This window comes from Rousettus aegyptiacus, unplaced genomic scaffold, assembly GCF_014176215.1.
Source record: "Rousettus aegyptiacus isolate mRouAeg1 unplaced genomic scaffold, mRouAeg1.p scaffold_m13_p_4, whole genome shotgun sequence".
Lineage (NCBI taxonomy): Eukaryota > Metazoa > Chordata > Mammalia > Chiroptera > Pteropodidae > Rousettus > Rousettus aegyptiacus.
The window spans coordinates 107861485-107886310 of record NW_023416307.1 but is presented as its reverse complement, the minus strand read 5'-3'; the positions used below and the strand labels follow the sequence as shown (position 1 = coordinate 107886310).

The window sequence follows — 24826 nt, the reverse complement described above, 5'->3', positions numbered from 1 at the left end:
AATTAAGTCATATGTTCTAGCCAAAGCTTAGAGGACAAGGACAAGTCAAAATCTCGAAAGAACAAGGAAAAGCTTCCCAGCTTGAAAGAGAACAGACAGGAGGCAAATAAGATCTAATTGTTACAGAAAATGGACCACCTAGTGTGATCTTATACCCACAATAGTTTAACATGTTAAACATGGAAAAGAAGGCATGATTTTGCCCCAACTGTCCTTTATCTGACACCTAATACATTGCTCCCAGCCTAGCTGCTACCATTTGGTTGTGTACCAGTGACAAGCACTTTACAAATTGGGGTTACACACAAGCAAAGTAAAAATGCATTCAGGTCACAGACAGAGAATAACTAAAAAACTTACAGACAAATCTGAGTTTATCACAAACAAATGGCTTAATTGTCTAACCTGTTTTAGGCTGATAAAAAGTGACTTGACTTCTCACACTGGGTTTCACAGACAGAATCAACAGACAAGCCAATGCTAAAAAACTTGAAGCAAGGAGAGTGAGTTGGTTTGGATCTGATTTTCTTGAAATAATGAAAACAGAAAGAGTGAAGACAGCATGGCGAGGAGGTGGTAGGTACTCACGAATGGTTAAATCCATCACTTGGGAGGCCAAGCAGAAGACAGGATGCTCATACATTTCTCTCTTTTTCCCTATAAAAGAGGATTTGGGCATGCAAGAGGCTTAGGTCAGAGGTAAAGAGTTAAAGGTCATAGGTTAGAGGAAAACGTTACATTAGCTCAAAGGAAAATAGCCACAGAGTATTTTGGGATAAACACGGGATAAAAGAAAAAGGAGTTTCAAAATTGGAGATCTACTGGATTAACCATTCAGCATGCCGTGAGTCACGAGAGAGATTGTGACCATGATTTTACATGTCTCTTTAGAATTGTTTGCAAGAATACAATGACCAAAAACATCATGAGTAAAGGGAAACAGAATTTCATTGATTTAAGGCTCCAAGATACTAAGGATTTCAGACTTTAGTATCTAAGGCTCTTGAGGTATTTCTTCATAAACATAGTCTCCAGCAATATTACTACAACTTCTTTCCAAACTTCTCAGGGAACTAAGCTGTTAATGTTCACAGAGGGGCTTGAATGTAAAAATGGAAGATTTCTTTTCTGAGTGTAAGATCGGAACCTTGTAAAAGAAAGTTGTCTGGTAGTAATATCTTTAAAGCTGCAATGTCTCAGCCTACGGTGGACTATGTTCATGAAAGAAAACCTGATACATGCAGCCAGAGGATGTTGGGTTGTCCGAATTAACAATCCCAGCATGCTTTGAAATTGGTGTCACAGTCACTTTTGCAAAGGTAATGTCAAAAAGTGGCTGAGCCAATCACGAACAAAGAAGGAGAAAAGCAAAGAGAGCAGGTAGTGTGGAATGAGGTACTTCTCTGAAAAGAGAGTTGGAAAAAAAGATTGGTTTCTTCAAAGAATCCCCAGACCTAAAAGTCACAGTGCGAAAGATAATTAACACAACCAAGAAGAATTGAGGCACAAAAGGAAATTACAGACCAGCTGATCTACTTTGGAAATGAATGCATTTTTACTTACAGATCTTAAAGTTTGTTTTTGGATATATTTATCTGAAAGAAGAGAGCAGATCTTACCAAAAGACTAGTAATAGCTAGACCAAGACCTATGAGGCAGCAGCCATGGCAACCGACTGTTTCTTGATCCCATCCCATCTCTGGCCTCGCCTAGATTTATTAGGTATCCGGTTGACATTACCAAATACAACCAATCATTATGTCCTGGGAAGGTAAATGCTGGAACAATTATTTGCTAATATAGCCCTTTAACGATCTTCTTGTTCCTTTATTTTAGTCACTCATTACCAAGTCAAGAGTTGATAAACATCCTTTTAGTGCCCAATTCTTAAGTGTTTCTCCCTGGATGCATAACAATGAATTCATTACCACTGGTACACAATTTGCATTGTCAGACAGACAAAATTGAGAGAGGAAGGACATGTAATGTACAGAACACTGTGAATTTGACATGATCTTAACCTAATTCTCTAAGGAAACAAGGACTTTGGCAGGGTAAGTGATGGGTTTTGGTGGTTGGTTAGGTCTTTTTTTTTATTTTTCTTTCTCTAAGTCATGTCCTGAAGGCAGACAATGGGCATTTGCTGGTCTTAGTCAGGTGTTGCACATGTGAGAGAACATCAGATTCCAGAATGCAGACACACTGAGTTTTGCACACAGAACTTCCACATTTATACACTTACACCACTGGTCAAGTTGGGTGTGGTTTTCAAATCACCCTATAGCAGCCAACAGGGTAACAATGAAAAGTGATTAATACCTTTGCAAATGAATAGGTCCCAAAGAACCATAACTTTTCAAGTAGACTTTACTCAAAGTGCCTTTTGGGTGATTACTTGGTCATCAATGACTGCTTCTCTAAAACTTGAGAAGGCAGGGGTAACAACAACCCTAGGTCTAAAATAACAAGAATGAATGAGATCTAAAGCAAACCAGGGGCCATCAGAGATGGCTGGACACTAACCTACCATCAGGTTTGAAATACTACAAAAGACGACCTTTTGAAAGTTCAAGGGACAGGAAAGAGTTAAGCAAAATCTTGACAGTTGCTTTAGTCAATTCTTGTTTTACTTCTAATGCTATCAACACTGGACAACAAACAGCTTTGTTTTCCTCTATTTAAAGAAGGTAGCAATCCTATAGAACATCTTTCACTGGAAAATGCTAGCCACAAGTAAACTTAGGGCCAACACAGACTCTCAGAAGAACCATAGTTATCTGATAATATCACATGTTCAATATTCTTCCCCTACAAAGACTGATTCCTGAATGCCTCATTAATGTATTTATTTGGCCATAGCCAAGGAAGCTTTCACATTTCATGTGCTTTCAAGTTTCAGGTTAACATATTTAGATAGATCACTGTTTTCTGGTGCCCATCAGAAAAGAGAGACTTCCCCAGGGAGGTATACAAAATTTAAAAAAAAAAAAACTTGGAAACTGAAGGGAGCCTTACCTTCAATTTTGGCATATTCTGACAGCCGAGAATAGTTGACTAACGCTGCCTGCTCTAGGCATTTACGGATGACTGTTTTTACCTCCTCTTGCGGCACTGGGGTAACAATATCTTTCATTAAAACCTTTAGGTGAAAAAAAAAAAGATTATTAAGATGGTTCAACCAGATCTGTTACTCATTTTTACTTATTAAAGAATTCAAGTTTAAAATTAGTTGTGAGGGCATCTTTGCCACTTAATATTGATCAGGAGTCATTGTTAAAGAGAAAACAGAATTGCAATGCACAGTTCTGATGGCAAAGCCTGTCCATGAATTGGGTAAGGCTAGGAGCATACCTTCGATATATCCTAACTACTTTAGAGTCTGGAGATAAAATGTCCAGAATTTTGGCAGTTCTCTCAGGTTTATTTTGATATTTGATGAATGGTTAACAAAACCTCAAAAAAAAAAATTACAAACTAGGTCATTCAACCATAGTATTTCATTATATTATGTTCATGTCTCTGATGATATATACGTAATTTGTCTTTTACTTTCATTCTTACCCTTTCCAGGAGTGAGAGAGTAGCTTTCAAAGCACCTTCAGGTCGACCAAATGGAAAGCAATACCTAAAAAAGAGAAAATTCTTCAAGTTGCCCAAATTTATTACATGTTAGCATGAAATATACTCAAATTTGATTCCTATAGCAACTCTCTCTGAGGAACTGAAAATGCTTTTTTATTTTGTCACATTGTGTTATGTTAATCTGAATTCACACCATATATGTGTGTATATAATGTATATATATGTGTATGTGTGAATAAGGACTAAAGAGAGACTCTGCAAATGTCTGCAGCAGTACAGAATATTTAGAGTGATGGCATACGGCTCTGTTTAGATTTCTATTGTGAAGGAAACCATTTGTTACCCCAAATGAGACCTTATATATTATTATAGAGATGAGCATTAAAAATTAGTTTAAATATGCTACAATTCAAACGCCTTTATTAAATTCCTAAAGGATGAATGTAGGAAATAAAGGAGTGCATTTTGAGCAAATTCATTATTCTGCTAATTGTCCTTCCTTGAGTGTGGGTTTTAATTGTCATTAGATTTTTTGTTATGATCAGTAAAGATTTATCCAGGAGGATTTTGATGGCACAGATAGGACCAAGTCAGGTACCACTAGGAGTTCCAGTGACTGTTTTAGGCTGTCACCACCCTTTTGGGACACATTTCTTTGTGGTACAAAGGGACCAAAATGAGCTACTTATACTCAACTGTTCTATGTATGCATCGTCTTTCTTCCACTTGCTGGCTGGGTGGCCTGGGGCAAGTACCTTGACCTCTCTCAATCCCAGTTTACTTTTTGTTTAAATGGGGTTGTAATAACTATCTTACAAAATTGCTCTGAGAATGAAAAAAATGAGCTAACGCTTATCCAGCCCCTAACCCTGTATATGATAGGAAGTGTTTAATAAAGAGGACCAATTGATTATGCTATTATAAGTGCTATTATTATTTTTGAGTTACTATTTCAGGATCTCTGGTCCAGAACACCAGTATAGCATTAGAAATGTCTAATTTGTCCCAAGAGAGAAGTGGGCTGTGTGGTACAAGTTTCAAGTGTTGAAACTGCTGTCTGTCTCAAGTGTGTGGGGAAGAGTCACTCTGCCAATGCACATCCAAGTTTCTTTCTTCCTTAGCCAGAACATCCTGTTTCTGAAGTAACAGAGAAAGTGGAAATTCTCCTATAGATGTCACTGCCTTCCTTCTCTATTCATGTGATCTGATCTTTCACTGTTTCACCGACAGCAGGATTTTTCACCGTTTCATTTTGGAACCTCAAAGAAGCTTCAAGTTCAACTTTTTAAACAGATTTTTAAAACATTAGATTGATGACCAAGGTCAGCTTTCACATAGAGGGAGGGCTTTGTTCCTTTGATGGAAATAAAAGGAACTTAAGATTTCAAAGTCTCCTAGCTATTGTGGAACCCTATCCTATTGGTTTGCTTTTCCTTTCAGTTATTTATGAATATCCAGTGTGTACCTGATTGACTTATAGTTTAAAAAAATCAAGCTTTTTATTTACTCTTTCCTAGCATCACCCTCCTAATAAGCCTCTCAGCCCCAGAGCCTTACCTAAAATGTGTAATCTGGTTTTCCAGCAGAACTCGAAGTCTCTCTTTGATTTCTTCAAAACGTTCCTTTTCTTCCACAGTCACAGTTCCGATTCCATCGGGCCTGAAAAAAGACATGTCATGAAGTGACGGGAACCTCATATGCTGACACCATCAAATCAAATTTCTAGCAGGAGGAAACTGTCCATTATAGAAGAACAACTACAATGATAGATGTGACCTTAGGAGAAGTCCTGCTTTTCAATGCTGGCTACTAAAGGGGATGGCGTGTTTTGGGGTTATCGTTTGGAGACATTTGCAAAATTGTCGCTCATTTATTGTTAAATAGTAAAATGTACAAACTAGTGGCTTCTAGACCTTCTGTTTGTCTCACAGCTTTTTAAAAAATTTGAACTACTTGCCAACATTTTATAAATTATTAAAGTTTTATAATATAATTCTCTTGAAATTTTGGAATACCTGGCATTAATAGGTGAGTGCAACTAACAGCTTCTTCCTCAGCTATGGCAGGCACTTACCTGCTCCACATCTCTAATTTGCATTACCTGTTTCTTATAGGCGCTTAGATTTGGGATCCCTGAATTATGTACACAGACTGCTTTGAAAACCAGGTGCCTTATATAAGTGTCTGTTTTTTCCCAGTGTTAAATGTTCTTAAGTGACTCAATTTCTAGCTTCTAATTATAGGTATTCAGATTAATTTTAACACTCATGTATTAACTGAAGAACAAATTACAAGACATTGTAAAAATTACAAGACATTGATAAAACAAATGAAAGAAAACACATATGATATACATGATGAAATATTATTTAGCCATAAAAAAAAAAGAAATCCTGCCTTTTGCAACAATATGAATGGACCCTAAAGGCATTATGCTAAGTGAAATGTCAAACAGAGAAAGACAAATACCGTATGTTCTCTCTTACATATGGAATCTGAAAAAGTCAAATTCATAGAAATAGAGAGTAGAATTGTAGTTCCCTTAGCCTGAGGGGTGGAGAAAATGAGATGTTGACCAAAGGATACAAACTTGCAGCTACAAGATGAATAAGTTCTGGGGATCTAATGTCCAGCATGGTGACAATAATGAATAGTACTTTATTATATACTTGAAAGTTGTTAAGAAAGTAGGTATTAAATGTTCTCACCACACACATAAAATAGTAATTATGTAAAGGGATGTAAGAGTTAACTAATCTTATTATGGTAATCATTTCACAACATATACATGTATCATATCAATACATTACACACCTTAAGCTCACATATGTTGTTAGATGTTCGTATCTCTCAATAAAGTTAAAAAAAGAACCAACTATGTATGATGTTTTCAATCTTAGCAAACAATTACTCATTTTACTAAAAAGAACCCTAGCATAAAAAAATGAATTTCAGTTTAATGACAGTATTTTCATGTTTCTAAATCACCGTTAGGGTCACACGTATTTTCCCTATTTGGTTTGGACCATTCAAGTTGAAAATATAAAGAGAGGCTGAATATTTATAGCCCAAATTTATCTGTGCCAAATTAGATGTAGGATAATCTGACCCCTTCAAAAACTCCAGCTTCCCAGATCCGTAGTGACTTGTTTTGACTACTGCCTGAGCCAGTTTGCAGATTGGTGCGTCACCATGAAACTTCTATTGGAACATTCTTCAGTTTGCAAATGTAAGTCATCTTGAGACCAAACAAATGGTCTTATTTATAGGCCTTCTCAAGGATCCAGCATAAGTTGGGAAAATCTTGTATACTAGACCAGTCTGACTACACAAAAGACTTGGCAAATGATAGCAATGTACCTCCTGTTAGGGGTTAATTGGTCAGCTTCCCATCTTTTAAAATACTAAAAATTCCCCACTTGGAAAACAAAAAAAGAGAGAAAAATTTCCCTCCCCATCTTAAAAAAAAACACACACACCACCAAACAGTAAATTCCTATTATAGTCCATTTCTTCACAATCCCCTGAACTTAGGGAAGAAAGAAGGCAAAATGGTAAATGTCAGGTAGGCTGTTGGAATCTATGAATGTTCCCTTATTTTCTAATTTCCTGGAGAAATTTCAAATGTTAATTTACTAAGTTGACTATAAAATTTTTTTTAACATGAAATGTCCATAAATCTGTAGTTAAATCTCTGAATGAAGTCATTGGCTCCCACAAAGTACATGTGACACTTTCTGGTGTAAATTCTCATTTTTCTATTATAATCTACAACTTCCTTTAGCTGTAGCTTCTGGATTTTTACACAAAATTCAGCTTGCTGATGCCCTGAACACATGTTTATCCAATTGGCATATGCAGGCACACACTCAATTTGGAAAAAAGGCAGCCATTTTAAACATTTTGTTTCTTAGCAGGGAATTAACCCAGAGAAAAGTGGCATTAATTATAATTTACAAGTCAGAGAGGAGTTTATATATCACAAGAAAAGGCCAGGAAACCGCTTAACATGGGCAGCCCAGAGATGTCTGTGGCCATTATTGGAAGATAAACCTCTCTGAAGAAAATCATTCATTCCTTACCCAACAAGTCTTCTAAAGCAATTAGGCAATTAGAAGGTAACTCTGAGGCTTGTATTTGAGAGGATAAAAATTAAACATTTGGTGCATGCCTGCCCTTCTCAGTTAATTCTCACTACAAAGGGTATTATTACAAATGTAAAATTTGATTATTTTTCCCTTTTTTTTCTGATGACTCATATTTGTAATCATTAAAGTTATCAGACAGCAGTTTCCATTTCCCTGACAGCCTCTCAGTGGACTACTTTCTGAACACTGTTAATCTCACTATTCAAAAAAAGTTAATGGCTAAAAATTATTGTTGTACTCTTTTCTTAAATTTGCTGCTTAATAGCCTATGTCATTGTGAATAGTTTTATTTTATAATAAATGAAATAAACTAACTTCATGTCTGTAAGGCACATAGAACAAGGTTCATCCCCCTCCCCCTCCTCAAAAAGCCAAGTGATTAAAAAAATAATGATTTGACAACAAATGCAAATTTGTTTGTAATTTCCAGAATTGCTCTGAAATGGTACTGGTAACAGCGGGTGCTATTTTACAAAACGAGAAAGAGACATGCGGGAATATGATCTGTCAAAGATCACAGGTTGTAACTGTATCAGGTAAAAAGCAAAAATATCCTTTTTTTACTTCACATAATTATTTTTGAAAATAATGTCAAACATCAGTTTGTTTTCTGTGGACCCCTGAAATTTGCCAATATTAATTGTACAGGTTTCTATAGAGCTGCTAACTGAAAAATCCTGGTTTAGTATTTTTGGGGAGCACTGTTCTCACAGAAGCAATAAAATACTTTTTCTAGGGCAGTGGCTCTCAGACCCAAGCACCTCAGAATCACCTGGAGGGCTTAAGAGATCCAGTGTCTGGGCCCCACCTCTACTTTCAAAAGAGTAGGTCTAGGGTGGGACCTGAGAATTTGCATTTCTAACAAGCTCTCTGGTGCTACCGGTTTGGAAACCACACTTCTAGAACCTCTGCTCTAGAGCAAGAAAATGGCATATTTGATTCAGGGTTGCCAATGTCCCTTAGATTGGAGTGAATTTGGAACCAGAGATCTTTTCCAAGTACATAGTCCACTTGTAAAGCTAACGATCGCTTCCAAAAGTGGCGTTTGCACTATTCCCAAGGTGCCATTCCAAGAGCACGGGTTGCAAAATAGATAGAAGACCTGCATTGGTGTCTCTCAGAAGCCATGCTTCGTTGTTGTTGTTGTTGTTGTTGTTTTTCAGGAAGCATTTGGGGGCGATTCTATAATTGTCATAAAACTGGCTGTGCATCTTGTTCCTTTCTTCATACTTTTAAGAGTCACAAAGAATGAGAGAAGAGGAGGAATAAAGCTGGATTTTAAACTCCTTGCTAGTAGATTCTAAGCTGAGATGTGTCTTTACTCAGAACACATGTCTGGGAGCTTGAACATCCCCATCCTCTTGTTTCCTGACGGGGGCATTTTTTGTCCTCTTGTGTTTTTTTGGCTTTTACCATTCACTGCCACTTCTAAAAAGCATCTGAATTTCCTCTGGAGGAATGACCTTGGCCGAATTGTGGATGCCCTTGGGGGAAGCATAAGTTGAGGTGCCTATTCTCCAGTTGTTAATGCTGCAGGCCTTCCTACAAGCTAGTTCCTCCTTTTCATGGCCACTCCATACTGTACTATGACTCAAGCTCAGCCAACTTGATACTCTTTTCTAGAATCCTTACAGTGAGTAAATGATGCAGGATAGAAGAAATAGGTGGAATTTGCTTGTCCCAGCAGCTGTGCCTGTCCTCACAGGTCAGTCCTTCTTAAGCTTTGGCTGTACTTTTTAGAACTGTGTGAGGGCTTTGGAAAGTCCCAACTGCAGGCTCCGATTCAATTTTCCTACAGCAGGGCCTAGACATTGTCATGTTCAAAGCTCCTCAGGCTATTCTAATGTGTAGTTGAGGGTGGAAAAATACTGCTTTGATCTCCTTTCCTACTTTCCCTGTAGCTGCCAGGATTCCAGTTTTCCCCTCCCATTCCCTGAGGCTACCAGCATCATCCTAATAACCCTCTTTTGTTTAGATGGTCCAGAGTTAGTTTTTGTTACTTATATTGAACTGATATAAGTTCATACAGGACATGTCCCCTCCTTTCTCACATTCCCAAATTTGGTGGAAGCACTGTTGCCTTTGAACCTAGGTTTAGAAACACACACACACACACACACACACACACACACACACACACACACGAGGCTCACACAAAGGAAATGTGTTCCCTCGTCTTTGGTTCCACCTAACTGTACACTGGCTAACGACTCTCTTCTTGTATATCATGATCCCGCAAACCTGATACAATATGCAGGTCAAGTGCAGTCATTTTTGGAGCCCTGTTGATAACTGGGAGCTTTTCCACCTGCAGGCCATCACTGGAGCCAGCAGTGGGTCTCTCCGGCCACAAAAGACTATATCGCATCTGACACAGCAGGCATCTCTGGGATCCACCTTTCAAGTTTTCGGCAAACCATTTTCTCACTGTCCTTCACAAAGTTGACATTTTCGGCAGCATGATAGGAAAGATGTCACGTCGGCTGCTCTTCAAGTTCTTGTCACAGTGGTTAGCACCAGTTCTGTCATCTTCACTCTCCTCACAGTCTCCCATCTTGAGCCATGTCACAAATAATAATATATCTAGAGTTGTGTTTTTCTTTTTTTTTGTCAGATTGAAAATACCATAACCCAGCTGCCATCCTTTAAGTTACTAGATATCCAAACTGTTCTCCTTTTCCCCAAATGCTTCTGAGCTAGAGCTTATTAGCTAATGTCTATTGTAAGAATAATCCAATATGATTAAGTACTAGACTCTTAGTGTGAAACATTTTATTTTTCTATTTGAAAGTAAGTGTAAACAATCTGGTGAAAGAAATCAACTGCAATGTGTCTTCTGAAAGTGAATTTATCTCTTTGGGGGTCATTAAACTGTCCTTACACACCTGGGTGAATACAGACTCCTAGCATTTAATTATCCTGCTAGCTCAGTTCTTCACATTATGTTGAAAGCTGGGCCACAAAATCCTCATTTGGAAGGTCAGATATCTTTTCACGGAGGTCAGGTTACTAAATTAATCCAAAGCCTACAATTGTTGATGTGTTCTGATATTGCATCTATTTGGTGTTCAAGTGCAGAATCCAGGTGTAAAAGGAAATGTATGGATTGGTTTCAACAAAAAGAGGAAAGAATGTCTGGTCCACCTCTACATACAGCTAACTTTAAGCTCCAATCACTACCAACAAGGGGTAAAACTCCAGCTGAAGTGGGAATATACTTTCTCTCCAAATGCAAATGTCCACATATGCCGGTGCAGGCACTGTAAACATGATATATTCTCTCTCTCCAAATGGATGCATGCCTGCAGACCGCATTATGGATCCATGAAAATGTCCTTAAACAAGCATGATAACTGAATCCTACTTGCAACTAAATTGTTCCAACGCAGAAACATGACAGTTTAAAGGGCCAGAGTGGGACAGCATATCTTAGTAATATACCTTGCAATGCTCCCTAAATGGAACGTTTGGACCAAATACGCTCTGGCAATCTTTCTCCTTTCGTTTTAATTGACTTCTCCTAGCAATCCTTTATCCTTACAACTTTCAGAATGATATCTTTGAATTTAATCCTAGCACGAAATATTTTCCTTTCTGTCTTTCAAGTGGTTAATAATTACAAATTGGAGATAGCACCGAAGCATTACAGTTTCAAAAGAGGATATCTCTGCTTGTTCATCTGGATGGTTTGTATAATCTCTAAGTTAATTATAAATTGTAATTAGGACTCTTGTATCCCATGGTCACTGCTTCATTAGGAAAGCCCAGTTTTACCCTTTCCTTCTTCTCTCCCTCCAGCTCATGCCCTTTCTAATTATGCCCTGACGCCCTGGGGCTCAGACACACTGCTAAAACAAATATATCAAAGTGTTTGTATCACGAAGAGTAAGATAGGATGCAACAACAAGCAGTTTCTATGACATTACAAGTGTGCATTGAAGTTCCTTGGGGTTGGCTATCAATCGGTTTGAAAAAAAAAAAGACCCGGAGATGGCAAAAATATTACCAGTAAGGTCTTTACTGACTTGTTTACTCTTTTTCTAAACATGTAACTATAACCCAGAAATTTTGGACACTGTCTAATATAAGGATGGGCGTGATTGAGAAGTCTCTTCTGACTGAATAGTCTCAAAGAATAGGGATGCTATTGACGCAAGCACATTAGTCAAAGTGGCTCAGGCGAGGTCCAAGCACTGAATGAAGCAAGAACCCAACAAATGATTAGAAAAATAGTATAACATTATGCAATTTCTTTTTTAAAAATATGTTTTATTTTTCAATTATAGTTGGCATACAATATTGTATTAGTTTGGGGTGTATAACATATTGATTAGACATTTATGTACCTTATGAAGTGATGACCCCAATAAATCTAGTTGTATGCAATTTCTAAAATTGCTATTACATAGATTCTTCTCTTTGAGGATTAAGAGGAGAACATAGAAAATTTAACTTTATATTCCACCCTGTATACCTTAGTATAGACTCCTAAGTGGTCAGACCAGTAATATGTATGACTTTGTGGTGGTATCACATCCACCCTGAAAAGGGTGTGATGTATGAAAATATATTTTTTCACCAGCGAATTCAATGACCACAGAATAAAGATACACTGTTGGAATTTTAGAAGAGAAACGCATATTACTTAATGGTTTGTTATAGGCCTGAAAGAGTACACTGATTGGGATAGATAATTCAGCACACTTTATCAAATTTTATGTCTGAGTTGTAAACTCTGCTATTCTCATGGAGAGTCACATTAAAAGTTAGAATACAAGCTCTAAAGAGAACTTCTCCTTGAGATGCAGACTTTTACTTGAAATGTTTGGACTTTTTTCCTTCTCTCTCTTATGAGTATTTCCTATTGGGTAAAAGTGGTTCTTTAGAATGAAGAGAGCATGACTCAGCTATATACAAGGCCAACACCTGCTCACAGCTGGAAAGTCAATCAGCTACATGCTCTCGTCCACAAGTGCAATCATTTCTTGTGTCAGTGTATGATATGAGATCAAGAATGTGGGGTCGCTGTCATCCCCCATCCACACCTGCCTGCTACTAAAGTACAATATTCAGAGGTTGGTAAAATAGAGCTATCCTTACTACACAGTTTTTTTTCTCTTTTGGGGAGGGACAGACATAACATCATAATAGGTGTATGTGTGTGTGAGACAGAGGAAAAAGGAGAGAGGAAGAAAGGGAGGGAAGGAAGGAAGGAAGGAAATGGAAGAGAAGGAAAGCAGAGAGAGAAGGAAGGGAAGAAAGCCGAGATCGGGAGAAAAAAATGTAAATATGCAAAAATTAATCATTTACTTTCAGGTAGGCAGTAATACAAAAGAAATAAAAGAAACCATTATGTGACATGGATTGGGAGTGAGGGACCACCACTGTATGCAGAAACAGGGCAATTGCCATGTCCAGGGGAGAGAGGCTAGAGACTTAAACTCTGGTAGTGGCATTGAGGAGAAGTAGAGGGACTCGAGAGTACTTAAGGGCATTGACAGGGCACAGTAATTGAGTACTTGTGATGTGTGAGAAAGAGGAAGGATGGCTCCTGAGGCTCTGTCTTGGGTAACAGGGTAGATGGAACCACTTATTGACTTAGCGGCTCTGGTGGAGTAAACGAGAAGAAAACTGAGTTTCATCTGATTGTTCCGCTTCTCAAATCTCACCCACAGGGATCACATGATCTCTTCACACAAGCAGCACCTTGGCTCCAAATACATCTCCCAAAAAATCCTTGGACACATTTTCAGAGATTTTTAGGATGCCTGCCCTCTTACATCTGCTTGCAGACTCATTAATCTATGCAGCTTACTTTGGATTGGGGCGGATTTGTTAATTGCTGATACAATGTACTTTCTAGGCAGGCCATATGTGAAGAGCAGCGCTGGCATTCAAGAAATGTTAAATAATAATGTAAATTAGAAAAATTTCCCATCCCAATAATAGAGGGATCCAAGGAACATTGATGCAACTTGCAATCATCAGAGCTGTTTGATCGCCTTGTCACTGTGGGACAGTGACCAAAGTGATGCTAATCTAAATGTCATCTAGAAAGAATAGTAAAAATATTATGGTGAAAATTAAGTACTTCAACTTTAGGAGCTGATTTAAAAATTAGAAGATATAGCAATTTACATCTGTGAATTTTATGATCGCCAAGTGCAACCAGCTGAACATATATTTTCTTTTTCCTTCTCTGAGAAAATGGGTTCAGTTTCAAACAGTTGGCCCAAATTAATGTTCCCTCAATCAGTGGTTCTTAAAAGTTGTTACCTATAGGAATCACTTGAGGAAATTTTAAAAACATGATGCTTAGGCCATAACCCAGGTTAATCAAATCAGAGCCTCTGTAGGTGGGGCTAAATCAGCAGCATTTTTTAGGCTCCCCAAGTGACTTCACTGTGCAGCCAAGTTTGACATCCAAGGCCTTAAATCAGTGGAATCTTATGACCAAATGCCTTAGCATCATCTGGGAGGAACTGACTAATAGTGCAGATGCCCGGCTCTACATAAGACTTGCTAAATTGAATTATTTGAAAATGGGACCTAGTACTCTTCATTTTAACAAACTCCCCACATGATTTATATACACCCTAGAGTGTGAGAACCACCTCACAAGTTGAAAATCAGTGGTGGCAACTGTTGTGCCTTTAGACACAGAACAAATCTGTGTCAAACGAACAAACAAACCCAAGTAAAAAGGAGAAATTTCATCCCATCACTTGGGAGTTTATGTTTTTGGGCTCTGTTTGCAGGGGTTTGTTCTGTTCATTGTAGGATATTTAGAAATATCCCTGGCCTCTAATTGCTCAATAACAACAACAACACCTGGCTCTCCAGTATGCCTATCAAAAATGTCTCCAGACATTGCCAAATATCCCCTGGGGGAGAAGGTCACCTCCAGTTGATAACCACTATTCTAAAAGGTGCCAAACACATGGATGGGTCCATATCTTCCAGTGACTGGAATTAGGAACAGCAAACATCTTCCTGATTGACCAAATGTGTCTCCTTTGGGTTAGGCATTTGATTCAGGTTGGCATAGTTTTTCACAGAGATGTGACACAGGCTTCCAGAGAAGGTGGAAGAAACTCGGTCATCAGCACCTGAGCACTCACTAATGTTTCCAGTTGCAGCAGGGCAGGAATCTGTCTCCACTTTGGGAACTGCTGAGTTATTAATACATAAAAAGTTAATAATTAGGTAAAAAGTGACCTGTTACCTAGTCTGAAGCTGGTTGTGAGATGACCATAGGAACAGGCTCTAACGTTCACTTAAATTCAGTTTAAGGGCTATTGGTGTCCATGACTCTTGAATTCCTTCTTATATGGATCAGAGAATAGATAACAACTCCACATGCAAATCATGTTAATTCTCATGAAAGTGGTTAGGAAAATTGTTTCACCAGCACTAAAGGCTGTTTATAGTATTCAAAGGAGATATTCACCTTAGGTGGTCAAAACTTACTCTCTCTCTCTCTCTCTCTCTCTCTCTCTAGCTTTTTCCACCAGGCCTAAATTACCAGGAGGGCCAAATTAATTTTGGAAATATTTAGGACAAAAATAGAGAACTCTTTAATTCATATAACTGCTATGTTGACACTTATACAGTGGGTGAATTTGGCATCTCACACCGTACACAAGCATAATTGTTGGGCAGGCAGTAAGGCAGAGTATGTTACAAATACAAGCTCCAGAGTCAGAATATCCATGCTTGAATTAAGCTCACACACTTATTTGCTCCGGATTGAGTGACTGAACTTATCGGAGGCTCAAACTCCTCATCTGTTAGATAAGGGCAATAATAATACATGTAGGGAGGTAATAAGGATAAAATGAGATTATATATATAAACAGCACTTCACACAGTGCCTGGCATATAAAAAGTACTTATTAAATGGCAGTGATTATCCTTATTTTAATTAAACTTTACTTATGAAATCTGACGATGTGCTATTTTATTGGCTGTTATAACCCAAAGACAATAATTTTAGAAGTTGATAGGATATTACAGATGCTATAATTATATGTGCTCACTTTTCAGGTGAGAAAACTGAGGCATAGAAATGAAATACAATAATCCTAGATTCATACAGAATAAGCTCTAAACTCAGACTTTAGAATCTATGTACAGTGTTGATATAGTGCAAAGAGGAAAAGTTCTGGACTTAGAATATCTAGGTTTGCAACTTAAATTTATAGACACTCGGTTCAATCATCTGCAAAATGGATATGTAAATAGCTGACTTGAAAATGGTATAGCAAATGAGACAGAATACATAAAAGCACTTTGTAAACTGCAGAATGCTACACACCTGATACTTAATCTTATGACTTGTTATTCATTAAAAAACACATGCAAAGACAGCCCCTGGAGCACACATAAGCTTCTTAAAGTACCATTCAAGATCCTTTCGGATAATTTTTTTATGGCACAGAGACTAGGTGAGGCTCCATCAAGTGTGGCCATTTGCTCTGTTCTGTTTCAACTCCTATCACTCCAAAAGCAGCACCTTGGACAGCAGCCAGAGAGGCTTCCTTCAGGCACCTACGACATTCTCAAAGCACTTCTTACTGGCAGCAAGTTGTTGCCTTGAATTCTGACCCTCACTGGGAAGCACAAACTCCACTTTGCCTCCATCCTTACATACTGCAAGCTCAGACCGGGTGTCCACATGGAATCAGGGCTTTCTCTGACCTTCACTCTTGGACTTTCAAACACTGATTGACAGCCTGCCACATTCTATAGGAAGTGAAAGTCGGCATTGTCATTCAGTCTGCCTACATGTGAACTATATATAATTCAGGCTTTAGAAATATTCCAGTGAATAAATTCATGCTGAAGCATAAAGTATACCTGCTTGCTAACTTTGTGTAGCTTGGCAATGCCAGCCAGGGCCCTAACATCATTTCAAAACCACAACAACTAATTTTAAAAAATCGATGTTAATGTAGGGTGGGGGGTAGGAAATGTAGAGTAGGATAGAAAGATAATACTGGAAATAATTGTAAATCTAGTCTATCAGGGAAAAAGACACCAATTTGCCATTTTATCAGTTCACAAAGAGAGTATCTCTAGAGGTCATAGGAAACAGGAAAGGGTAAACATTTTAGAACATAAACGTGCTATCAAGGTGACTTCCTTAATAAGCGATTCTTCTAAGAGCCATTAATTTAGCGATAAGCTTTATTTTGTCTTTGTTATACATCATTATTTGAACATAGATTTCTTTCATGCAATAACTATGAAACTGAGGGGGATTTGCTAACAATGGAGCTACTGTAAGTATATAGACCTATCTTATGCCAACACATTTTATTTACTCCTTAAACATAATTTCAAAATTATAAATCATGGGTTGCTTATTATAAATGACTTGGTAAGGTACCAGTCCTTTAACTAGATACCACTATAAAGCAATCTGACTCATGATTCTCTTTATATATTACTCGATTAGTTTTTTCAATAAGAATATGTTTCAACAAATGATCCAATCAAAAACTGGGCAGAGAATATGAACAGACTCTTCTCCCTAGAAGATATACAAATGGCCAACAAATACATGAAAAGATGCTCAACATCACTAGCTATTAGGGAAATGCAAATCAAAACCACAATGAGATACCATGTCATACCTGTTAGAATAGCTCTAATCAACAGGACAAGTAATAACAAATGTTAGAGAGGTTGTGGAGAAAAAAGAACCCTCATACACTGCTGGTGGCACTGCAAATTGGTACAGCCACTATTGAAAACAGTATGGAGGTTCCTCAAAAGCTAAGAATTGATCTACCATATCATCCAGCAATACCTCTACTGAGTTTTTACTCCAAAGACTTGAAAACTCATATCTGAAAAGATATTTGCACACAGATGTTCATAGCAGCATTATTCACAATGGCCAGGACATGAAAGCAACTGAAGTGTCCTACTTCAGTTGATTGGCTAAAAAAGCTGTGGTACATATATACAATGGAATATTACTCAGCCATAAGAAGAGATAAAATACTGCCATTTGTGACAACATGGATGGACCTCAAGATAATCATGCTAAGTGAAATAAGCCGGACAGAAAAAGTAGAAAATCACATATCACTTTTATGTGGGACATAAACCTAAAAGCAACACATGAACAGGATAAACAGAGACTCTAGGACATGGACAAAAGACTAGTGGTTACCAGAGGGTAGTAGGGAGTGGGATGGTAAACAGGGTAAAGAGAATCAAATATGTTGTGACCGAGAGAAATCAAACTATGGGAGGTGAACACACAATGTAAATAAATATATATATGCGCCTTACTGTTAAAATGTACTGTTGAAACTTATTGAATTTCATTTACCATTGTCACCATAAAAATAAATTAATTAAAAAATGAATTTTTTTTTTTAAAAAAAGGACATTCTGATACCCAACAACATGGGTGAACCTGCAGGACATTACACTCAGTGAGATAATCCAGACACAAAAGGACCATTAGTATGATTCCCCTTGTAGGAGGCCGTATAGGAGTCACATTCATAAGAGACAGAAAGTAGAAGGTGGTGACAGGGGCTGGGGTAGGGAGGAAACGATTACTTAATGAGTTCTGGGTTTCCTTTTGGGGAGATAGAGCTGATGATCACGAAAAATTGTGAATGTACTAAATTCAACTGACTTCTTAAAAAAAAAGAATATTTTTTAAGAGTCACTAAAAACCTAACTCAAATTCAGTCCTAATACATGGTATTTTTACCCTTTTCTAGGATTTTTTAAAAGCACACCTTCGGAAAATCTTGAAGGAACAGAGATTTCAGGAATGCATAAAACTTGTTATTTGCTAAGGTGGAGGTTGTGGCGTGGATGGAGGGAGGTAAGCGACAGTCACAGACATTGCAAAACACAAGCCAATACACAAGTAACTTCTTACCTTTTGGGCTCTGAATTTGCTTGGGGTTTGAAATCTTTTCTTTTTTTAGATTCTTTTTTGGTATCTTTTTTAGCCTCTGTTTCAGATGGGGAGGGAGTTTTGCTCTTGTCAGGATCTGTATTTGGTGGTGGCCCACTAAGGTACACATGCACTTGTTGACTTGAAGAGGGGGTGATTACACAAGGCATGCACAGAGGGTGGCCAGCCACAGGAGAATCAAAAGCACACATACATGCACAAACAAAAGAAAGAAAAATAGGGATGCATCAAACAGCAAGAGCAAATGCATTCAAACTAAAATAATAAGCAAAAAAAAAAATGCAAACTTGCATAAGGAAAATCAGAACTGAAAAGAAAATAAGAAATCCAAAACTGTTTCCATGACAAGATGTATAAACCTAACTGTGAATCAAGTGGCAGTCTTACAATATGAAATCCAGACAATGTGTATCATAATTCATGATGATGTTTACCAGGGAGTTTACAAAAACACTTCATTATTTTATAACACTTTCTTATTCAGTAACATATGTAGAATACAGTGTGACAACCCAGAGAATATAATGCAACTTCTCTCTCTCTCTCTTTAAAGAATTCAGTCCAAGAGGCTGTAACAGATAGTCATCAAAGTGTACATATTTATAAAAAGCAGAATTATGCCCAGATACTTTCCAGGTATCAGAGTTTTCATGAATATTTTTTGTGCAAATAAAAGGTCATGTGCTGGGCTAGTGGATCTGATAACGATGGAAGTTGATGAAAACCTTGTTGCCTGTTAAATATTCAAACCTACAATGCTATTGTTATCTAGCTCTAAATGTTAAAGTTGCATTTCATAAAATCTACCACCACTAGAGAGAGGAAAAGCACAGAACAAATCCCATGCGTGTTTCAGAGTTTCATAGCTTGCAAAGATAAAGATGACTGACATAGTTTTGATTTAAAATAAATGCAGTCAATACTGGATTTTCCCACATATGAATTTCCCTAGTTTAGCAACTTTTTCATCGCAGGCTGGGTTTCTGAAGCCACCCAGTTTTCCTTGGCTATTGGGTGGAGTGCACTGGGAAAATGTAGTTTTGTCTTTACATAATGTGAGGCTACATACATTGGGATAGTAAACTGGCTGTGACAGTGTTGAAATTTATTCCATGTCTTTGGAGCCAAATGGTAATGTTCTTAAATTATTTGCTGCTTTGCATTATTCAGAACTTGGATCTTTTCCTCCAGGAGCTGGGCAACGTCTAAAGGAAGAGAGTACTTAGTACAGAGATGGGAGAACTGATGTTCTGGTCTTGTCTATAAAACCTATAAAGTGAGGGGGTTGATTACATTTTGATCTCCGAAGTTTTTTTCCAGCTCTATGGTTAAACTAAAAGTGTTATGATTATCTTTGCCTTCTAGCTTCACCTAACTTGTTTTAGCTCTTGAAATGTACTTGGCTTCTTCCCTTTGCAGGGCATTTGTACATGCTGCTCCTTTTGCCTGGAACCACTCAACTCCTACACTTGCTTCAGTTCTCAGCTCAAGCATCACTTCCTCAGGCAGGCGCTGCCTGCCATCCTGCCACCCTATCTGAGTAGGGTTCCTGTGTTATATGCTATCATGGAATTTTGTCTCTTTTCCTCAAAGCACCAAACTCTATGTACCCCGGCCTTGTTTGGTATTTAGTTTTTGTTCACTGGGTATGCTGAATGTATACTAGAGTGCCTGACACTCAGTCGGTAATCATTAAATATCTTAAGAATGAACAATAACAACAGCAAAGGTAGACATTTATTCAGCTGTTGCCATGTTCCAGGCACTGTGCTGAGCCCTTTATGTCTACTTGCATCATAACCCTGTGAGGACACTATCATCCTTGTTCGCAGATGAGAACACCATGGTGCAGAGGGTTTAATTTCCATCCAGGGTTATTGCTAGCAAATGGAAAAGCTATAACTTAAACCTAGATTTTTCTGATTTCAGAGACCACTCTTGAAGTCCCACTTGCCATTTTCTTTAAGTCTCCTGAAAGGAGAAGAAACGAAGTTAGAGCTTTGTGTTCACTGTGTTTGTGTGGCTGATGTGTATGCGTGGACTACTGAGGGATTTGAGGTGGACAGAGTTAGAGAAGACCCTAAAAGCAGGACCAGGCGTAACCTGTTGCCAGTGCCATAAAAAATTATTCTGAGGAGTACCTCAGGACAGGCGCTTACCGGTTCCCATGGACGTGAGATGCACAGAAGGCAAAGCTGTAGTGAAGGAGGGTGGGGTCAATCATGGCGCCATTTTCTGCCCGTTCGAGCAAGTCTCTGAGGTAGCAGAGATGTCGGTGACACCCTCGGACTCCGTTCCGTGCACAATACTCATCTAGTACAAACACCTGGCCAGGACTGAACCAGCCCTGTTTGGAGAATAAAGAAGAGACTTTTTTTTAAATACAGGCTGGTTTTTTTTAGAGGGCTGCTAGAGCTGGGGTGACTGGAGAAGGGGGTTAACAAACAGCCAGAGCTAACACTGACTGCTTATTAAGTGCCAGCCACTGTGCTCAGCACATTGTGCATGCTTTCTGGTATAACCCTCATAACAGCCCTATCAGGCAGACGCTGTGACCCTTGTTCACTGGATGGGAAAATGGAGCTCAGGGAGAACATGAAGTTTCCCTAGTATCCCAGAGCTAGTAAGCGGTGGAGTCTGGATTAGCTGACAGTATGAATCCAGAAAGAGTCTCCCCTACTTTTCTAACATTGAACTGTACATCTTAAAAGAGTATTGGAGTTGGGGCAGGGCAAAGTCTTGGTTTCTGCTAAGAAAAAATAACAACAGTAATGTCTTAATTTGGTAAAGTGCTTTACATTTGACACAGAACTTTCAGTTGAGCACCCAGCAACCATGGGAAGAGACAGGGCAGGTTAATCTTCATTTCATAGATGAGGAAATGGAAATTAAGGCTGTTGAGTGACTTGCTGATAATAAAAAACAGAGGCAGGCCTCAAACCCAGTTCAGTTCTTACTCCAAGTCTTCTTCTTTTTTTTTTCTATTCTGAAGCATTATGAAATATTAGGATTGGTGTAAATACATGTCAGGACTTCATAACTCCTTTCACTTTGGAAGCAAAATATTTTTTAATTTTAAAATGAAGATAATAACATAATTTTCCGAAGAGAACAACATGACTAAGTGTTTAAGTTGTGAGTCAGATATGGTTCAATTAAACTGAAAGGAGTTTCTTGTGCCCTGGTTTATAGTTTTGTTTTCTTTTTCCTCTAGCAACTATTTGTTTTCTTCTTATTTATTTGCTTGCTGCAGGCCAAGATGAAACTTTGCTATGAAAGAGAACCTGGAGGGGTTCTTTAATTCAGAGCAGATTGGAAAGCACAATGGGATAGAAATTGCTGCCTCCATATGCACTTAAGAAAACAGATGCTCAGAAAGGCCAAATGACTTGCCACTCAAGGTCACCTTGGGCTAAACTTGAACTAAAATAATTTCTTTTGATTTTGGTATCTTTATGAAGCAAGAAGTAAAACAATTTAGGCAGTACACTGTAAGCTGGAAATTTAGGATCTTTTAAAACATAAATTTTACTTTGAGGGTCTTCTCTGAGTCATCTTTCGAATATTGCTTTGTCTTGGAAGAGAAAAGGCAAAAGGAAAAAGTGACTAGGGGACAGGCAGAGGCCACACAAGGGCAGTGAAGGAGGCCTCTGCAACACTCTAATCTTATATTAGTGATCTGGGGAATCTTCCACTGACAACATGCAGTTCAGCAATGCATCCAACGAGAGACGGCATCTTTCCTATTTCAAATTATAAGTTACTGCAGAGGGCGGGAGAGTAGTCGAGGCAGTGGGCTGCCCCTATAGGCAACTTCTTTGCCACTCCATCTGCTACCCCAAATGCTAAATCTTAGAAACAACACTGCTGTGAAAGATTAAAATATATTTTCTACGACTCAGATGACACCAAGTCTTTTGTAGATGCCAAAATAGCTGCTTTGAAAAGAGTTGAAGAAATATCAATTAGGAACTCAGTCGAAGACACAGAAAAATTTATGTATCCCTGCTGGTCGGTCTCCAAAACTAACTGAAAAAAAAAAGATTGTAATAATGAGAAAATGGAATATATAGAGTCAGGAGATAAGGTCCTTTTAATCGCTGTTATTTTTTAAAACTTTGGGATGATTAATAGATATAGGTATACACATGGGGAAGGAAACTATTTTATGCTATTCATAATTAATTTTGGATTTTGGACCATTTTTTTATTCCTATACATGACAAATAGGAAGTAAGCTTTGAAATTTTATTTCTGATTTAATTTTTAGAGGGCATTTATTAACTCTCTTTAGTGATGACTTTGTTAGTGGAAAAAGAAAATTGTTTAAAAAAATAATCACATGAAAGACATCTTGAAAATAAAACACCTAAAAAATTCCTCAAGAGAATAGAAATTATGTATAAAAGGGAATGATTTAAATTCAGAGGCATATTCTTACAAGTTTCATGAATGCAATTTTTAATTACATGAATAATCACATAATCGCAGGAAACACATTTTAGAAAAATTGCCTTGCAATGCAAGGTAAGCTTTTTTTTTTTAAGTCAAAGTGATGTGTTCCTTTCCAATTTGGCAAAGTTCAGATTCTTCTGATAAAGTGATTCCAAACCCGAGATAATCAGTGAATCTTTTACGAGACACAAATTAATAAATTAGTCCACATAATCCCCCTTCAATTTTAAAGACTGCTTTATCTACTATATTGGTTTCTGATACAGAGAAAAAGGAATTTAAAATAAAAACTAGTCGGAAAATATTTAGGATATAGCCATGTCATTTAGAAAAGAAAAGGATTTTTCATTATATTTATGTTAATATCAATAATATGTTACCTTAGTTAATAAACAATATTAATAGTATGCAGATATATTAACTTTAGGGTTTGGAGTCAGGAATGAGACTTTTCCTCTGTATAAAGTCATTTCATTATTTCCCCTCACCTTTCCCATCCATAAAGTGGGATTAATAACATTTACCTTTAAGAAATGAAGTAACAACTTGTGGGTTGTAAAAGAAAATATACTAAGTCTCTTTTAGGCTTCCAACTTCCATAGTCTAAAGCCGTAAGGCCAGTAAAGACAAAATAGCGGTCCCTTAAATTTAAATAATCTGAATATAGGCTTTAAACAGGATTTCAAGAAATGTTCATGTTCCTACTGGAGTGCTGGACTTCCGAACATCTAAAGCACCACAAAAAACTCCCCCGAAGGGTGAAAAATGCTTTAAATAATACTGCAAAGCAAAAGAAGCCACCCACCCACCCAAACAAACAAACCCAAACCAGGTTAGCTTATGCGAAGTGAAGTGCAGTTTATTTACAAAGCATTTTAATCTTTTAAAAATTGAAAAAAAGAACACATTCATTTCTGAGACAGGAGCACAGGGTCTTATCATGTGGGGTGGGGAAGGAGGGGGTTCTTAAAGTCTAAAAACCAAGGCGATTTTTACAAGTTCTAAGCAAGCAGATGCCAAACTTGATTACTCTCTTGAGAATATTTCTCAAGTAGCAGCTGAAAAGGGGGAAGCTCAGATAGGGAGGCTGGGGAATTGGATCGTCTCTACTGATAACTTCCTCCCGCTCTGTCTTCTTTCTTTGGTAAGTAAAACTATCTCAACTCAGGAAATCAAGAACACAGTTGTAACTGTTACAGGGGCTCTGTAATGGAGAAAAGAGCTTCTAACATCAAGGTAGAGAAATACTTCATTTACAAAATGTTATCATGTTTAAATTGCTGTAGACCAAAGAATATACTTGCCAGGCAAGAATAGGAATCATTAAGTCTGTGATCCAAAGTAAGGCGTTGCACCATCTCAAAGAGGGAAGCGTGGTCAAAGTTACAGGGGTTGGACGAGATAAATTCATCCATGCCATGTTTTTGAGCTCTATCTGCGTCTGTTCATTTATACATGTAGAGAGAGACACAATTTAGAGAAACACATCACAATTTCTTTGACATTTCAAATACACAGGAATCACTAGGCATTACGAATACTAGCTGTTTCCCGTTGCCTCCCACCAACATCCTCAAGATATTCTTTTTACCTCCCATTGTCAACTTGCATCACTTACTGGTGAGTTTATTGCATTTAGGCAAAAATATATTGGCATCAACATGTTTATCAAATGATCACAACTCCAGTG

At 37.8% G+C, this 24826-nt stretch overlaps 1 protein-coding gene across 15 annotated transcripts in view; it reads right to left on the bottom strand.

Annotated features, from left to right (window-relative positions):
- The window catches only part of CADPS (calcium dependent secretion activator), a 442570-nt gene that overhangs the window by 107778 nt on the left and 309966 nt on the right, over positions 1 to 24826 (bottom strand). For 10 of the 15 annotated variants that reach the window (XM_036218629.1, XM_036218630.1, XM_016150172.2 and 7 more), the window contains 6 exons: positions 24441 to 24577; positions 20841 to 21028; positions 5140 to 5241; positions 3562 to 3625; positions 3016 to 3139; positions 589 to 657 (listed from right to left, as the gene is read on the bottom strand). In XM_036218629.1, coding sequence (XP_036074522.1) covers positions 589 to 657; positions 3016 to 3139; positions 3562 to 3625; positions 5140 to 5241; positions 20841 to 21028; positions 24441 to 24577 — 684 coding nt within the window. The remainder of the gene's footprint in view (positions 1 to 588; positions 658 to 3015; positions 3140 to 3561; positions 3626 to 5139; positions 5242 to 20840; positions 21029 to 24440; positions 24578 to 24826) is intronic. The other 5 variants (XM_036218625.1, XM_036218626.1, XM_036218628.1 and 2 more) reach the window with 1 other exon arrangement.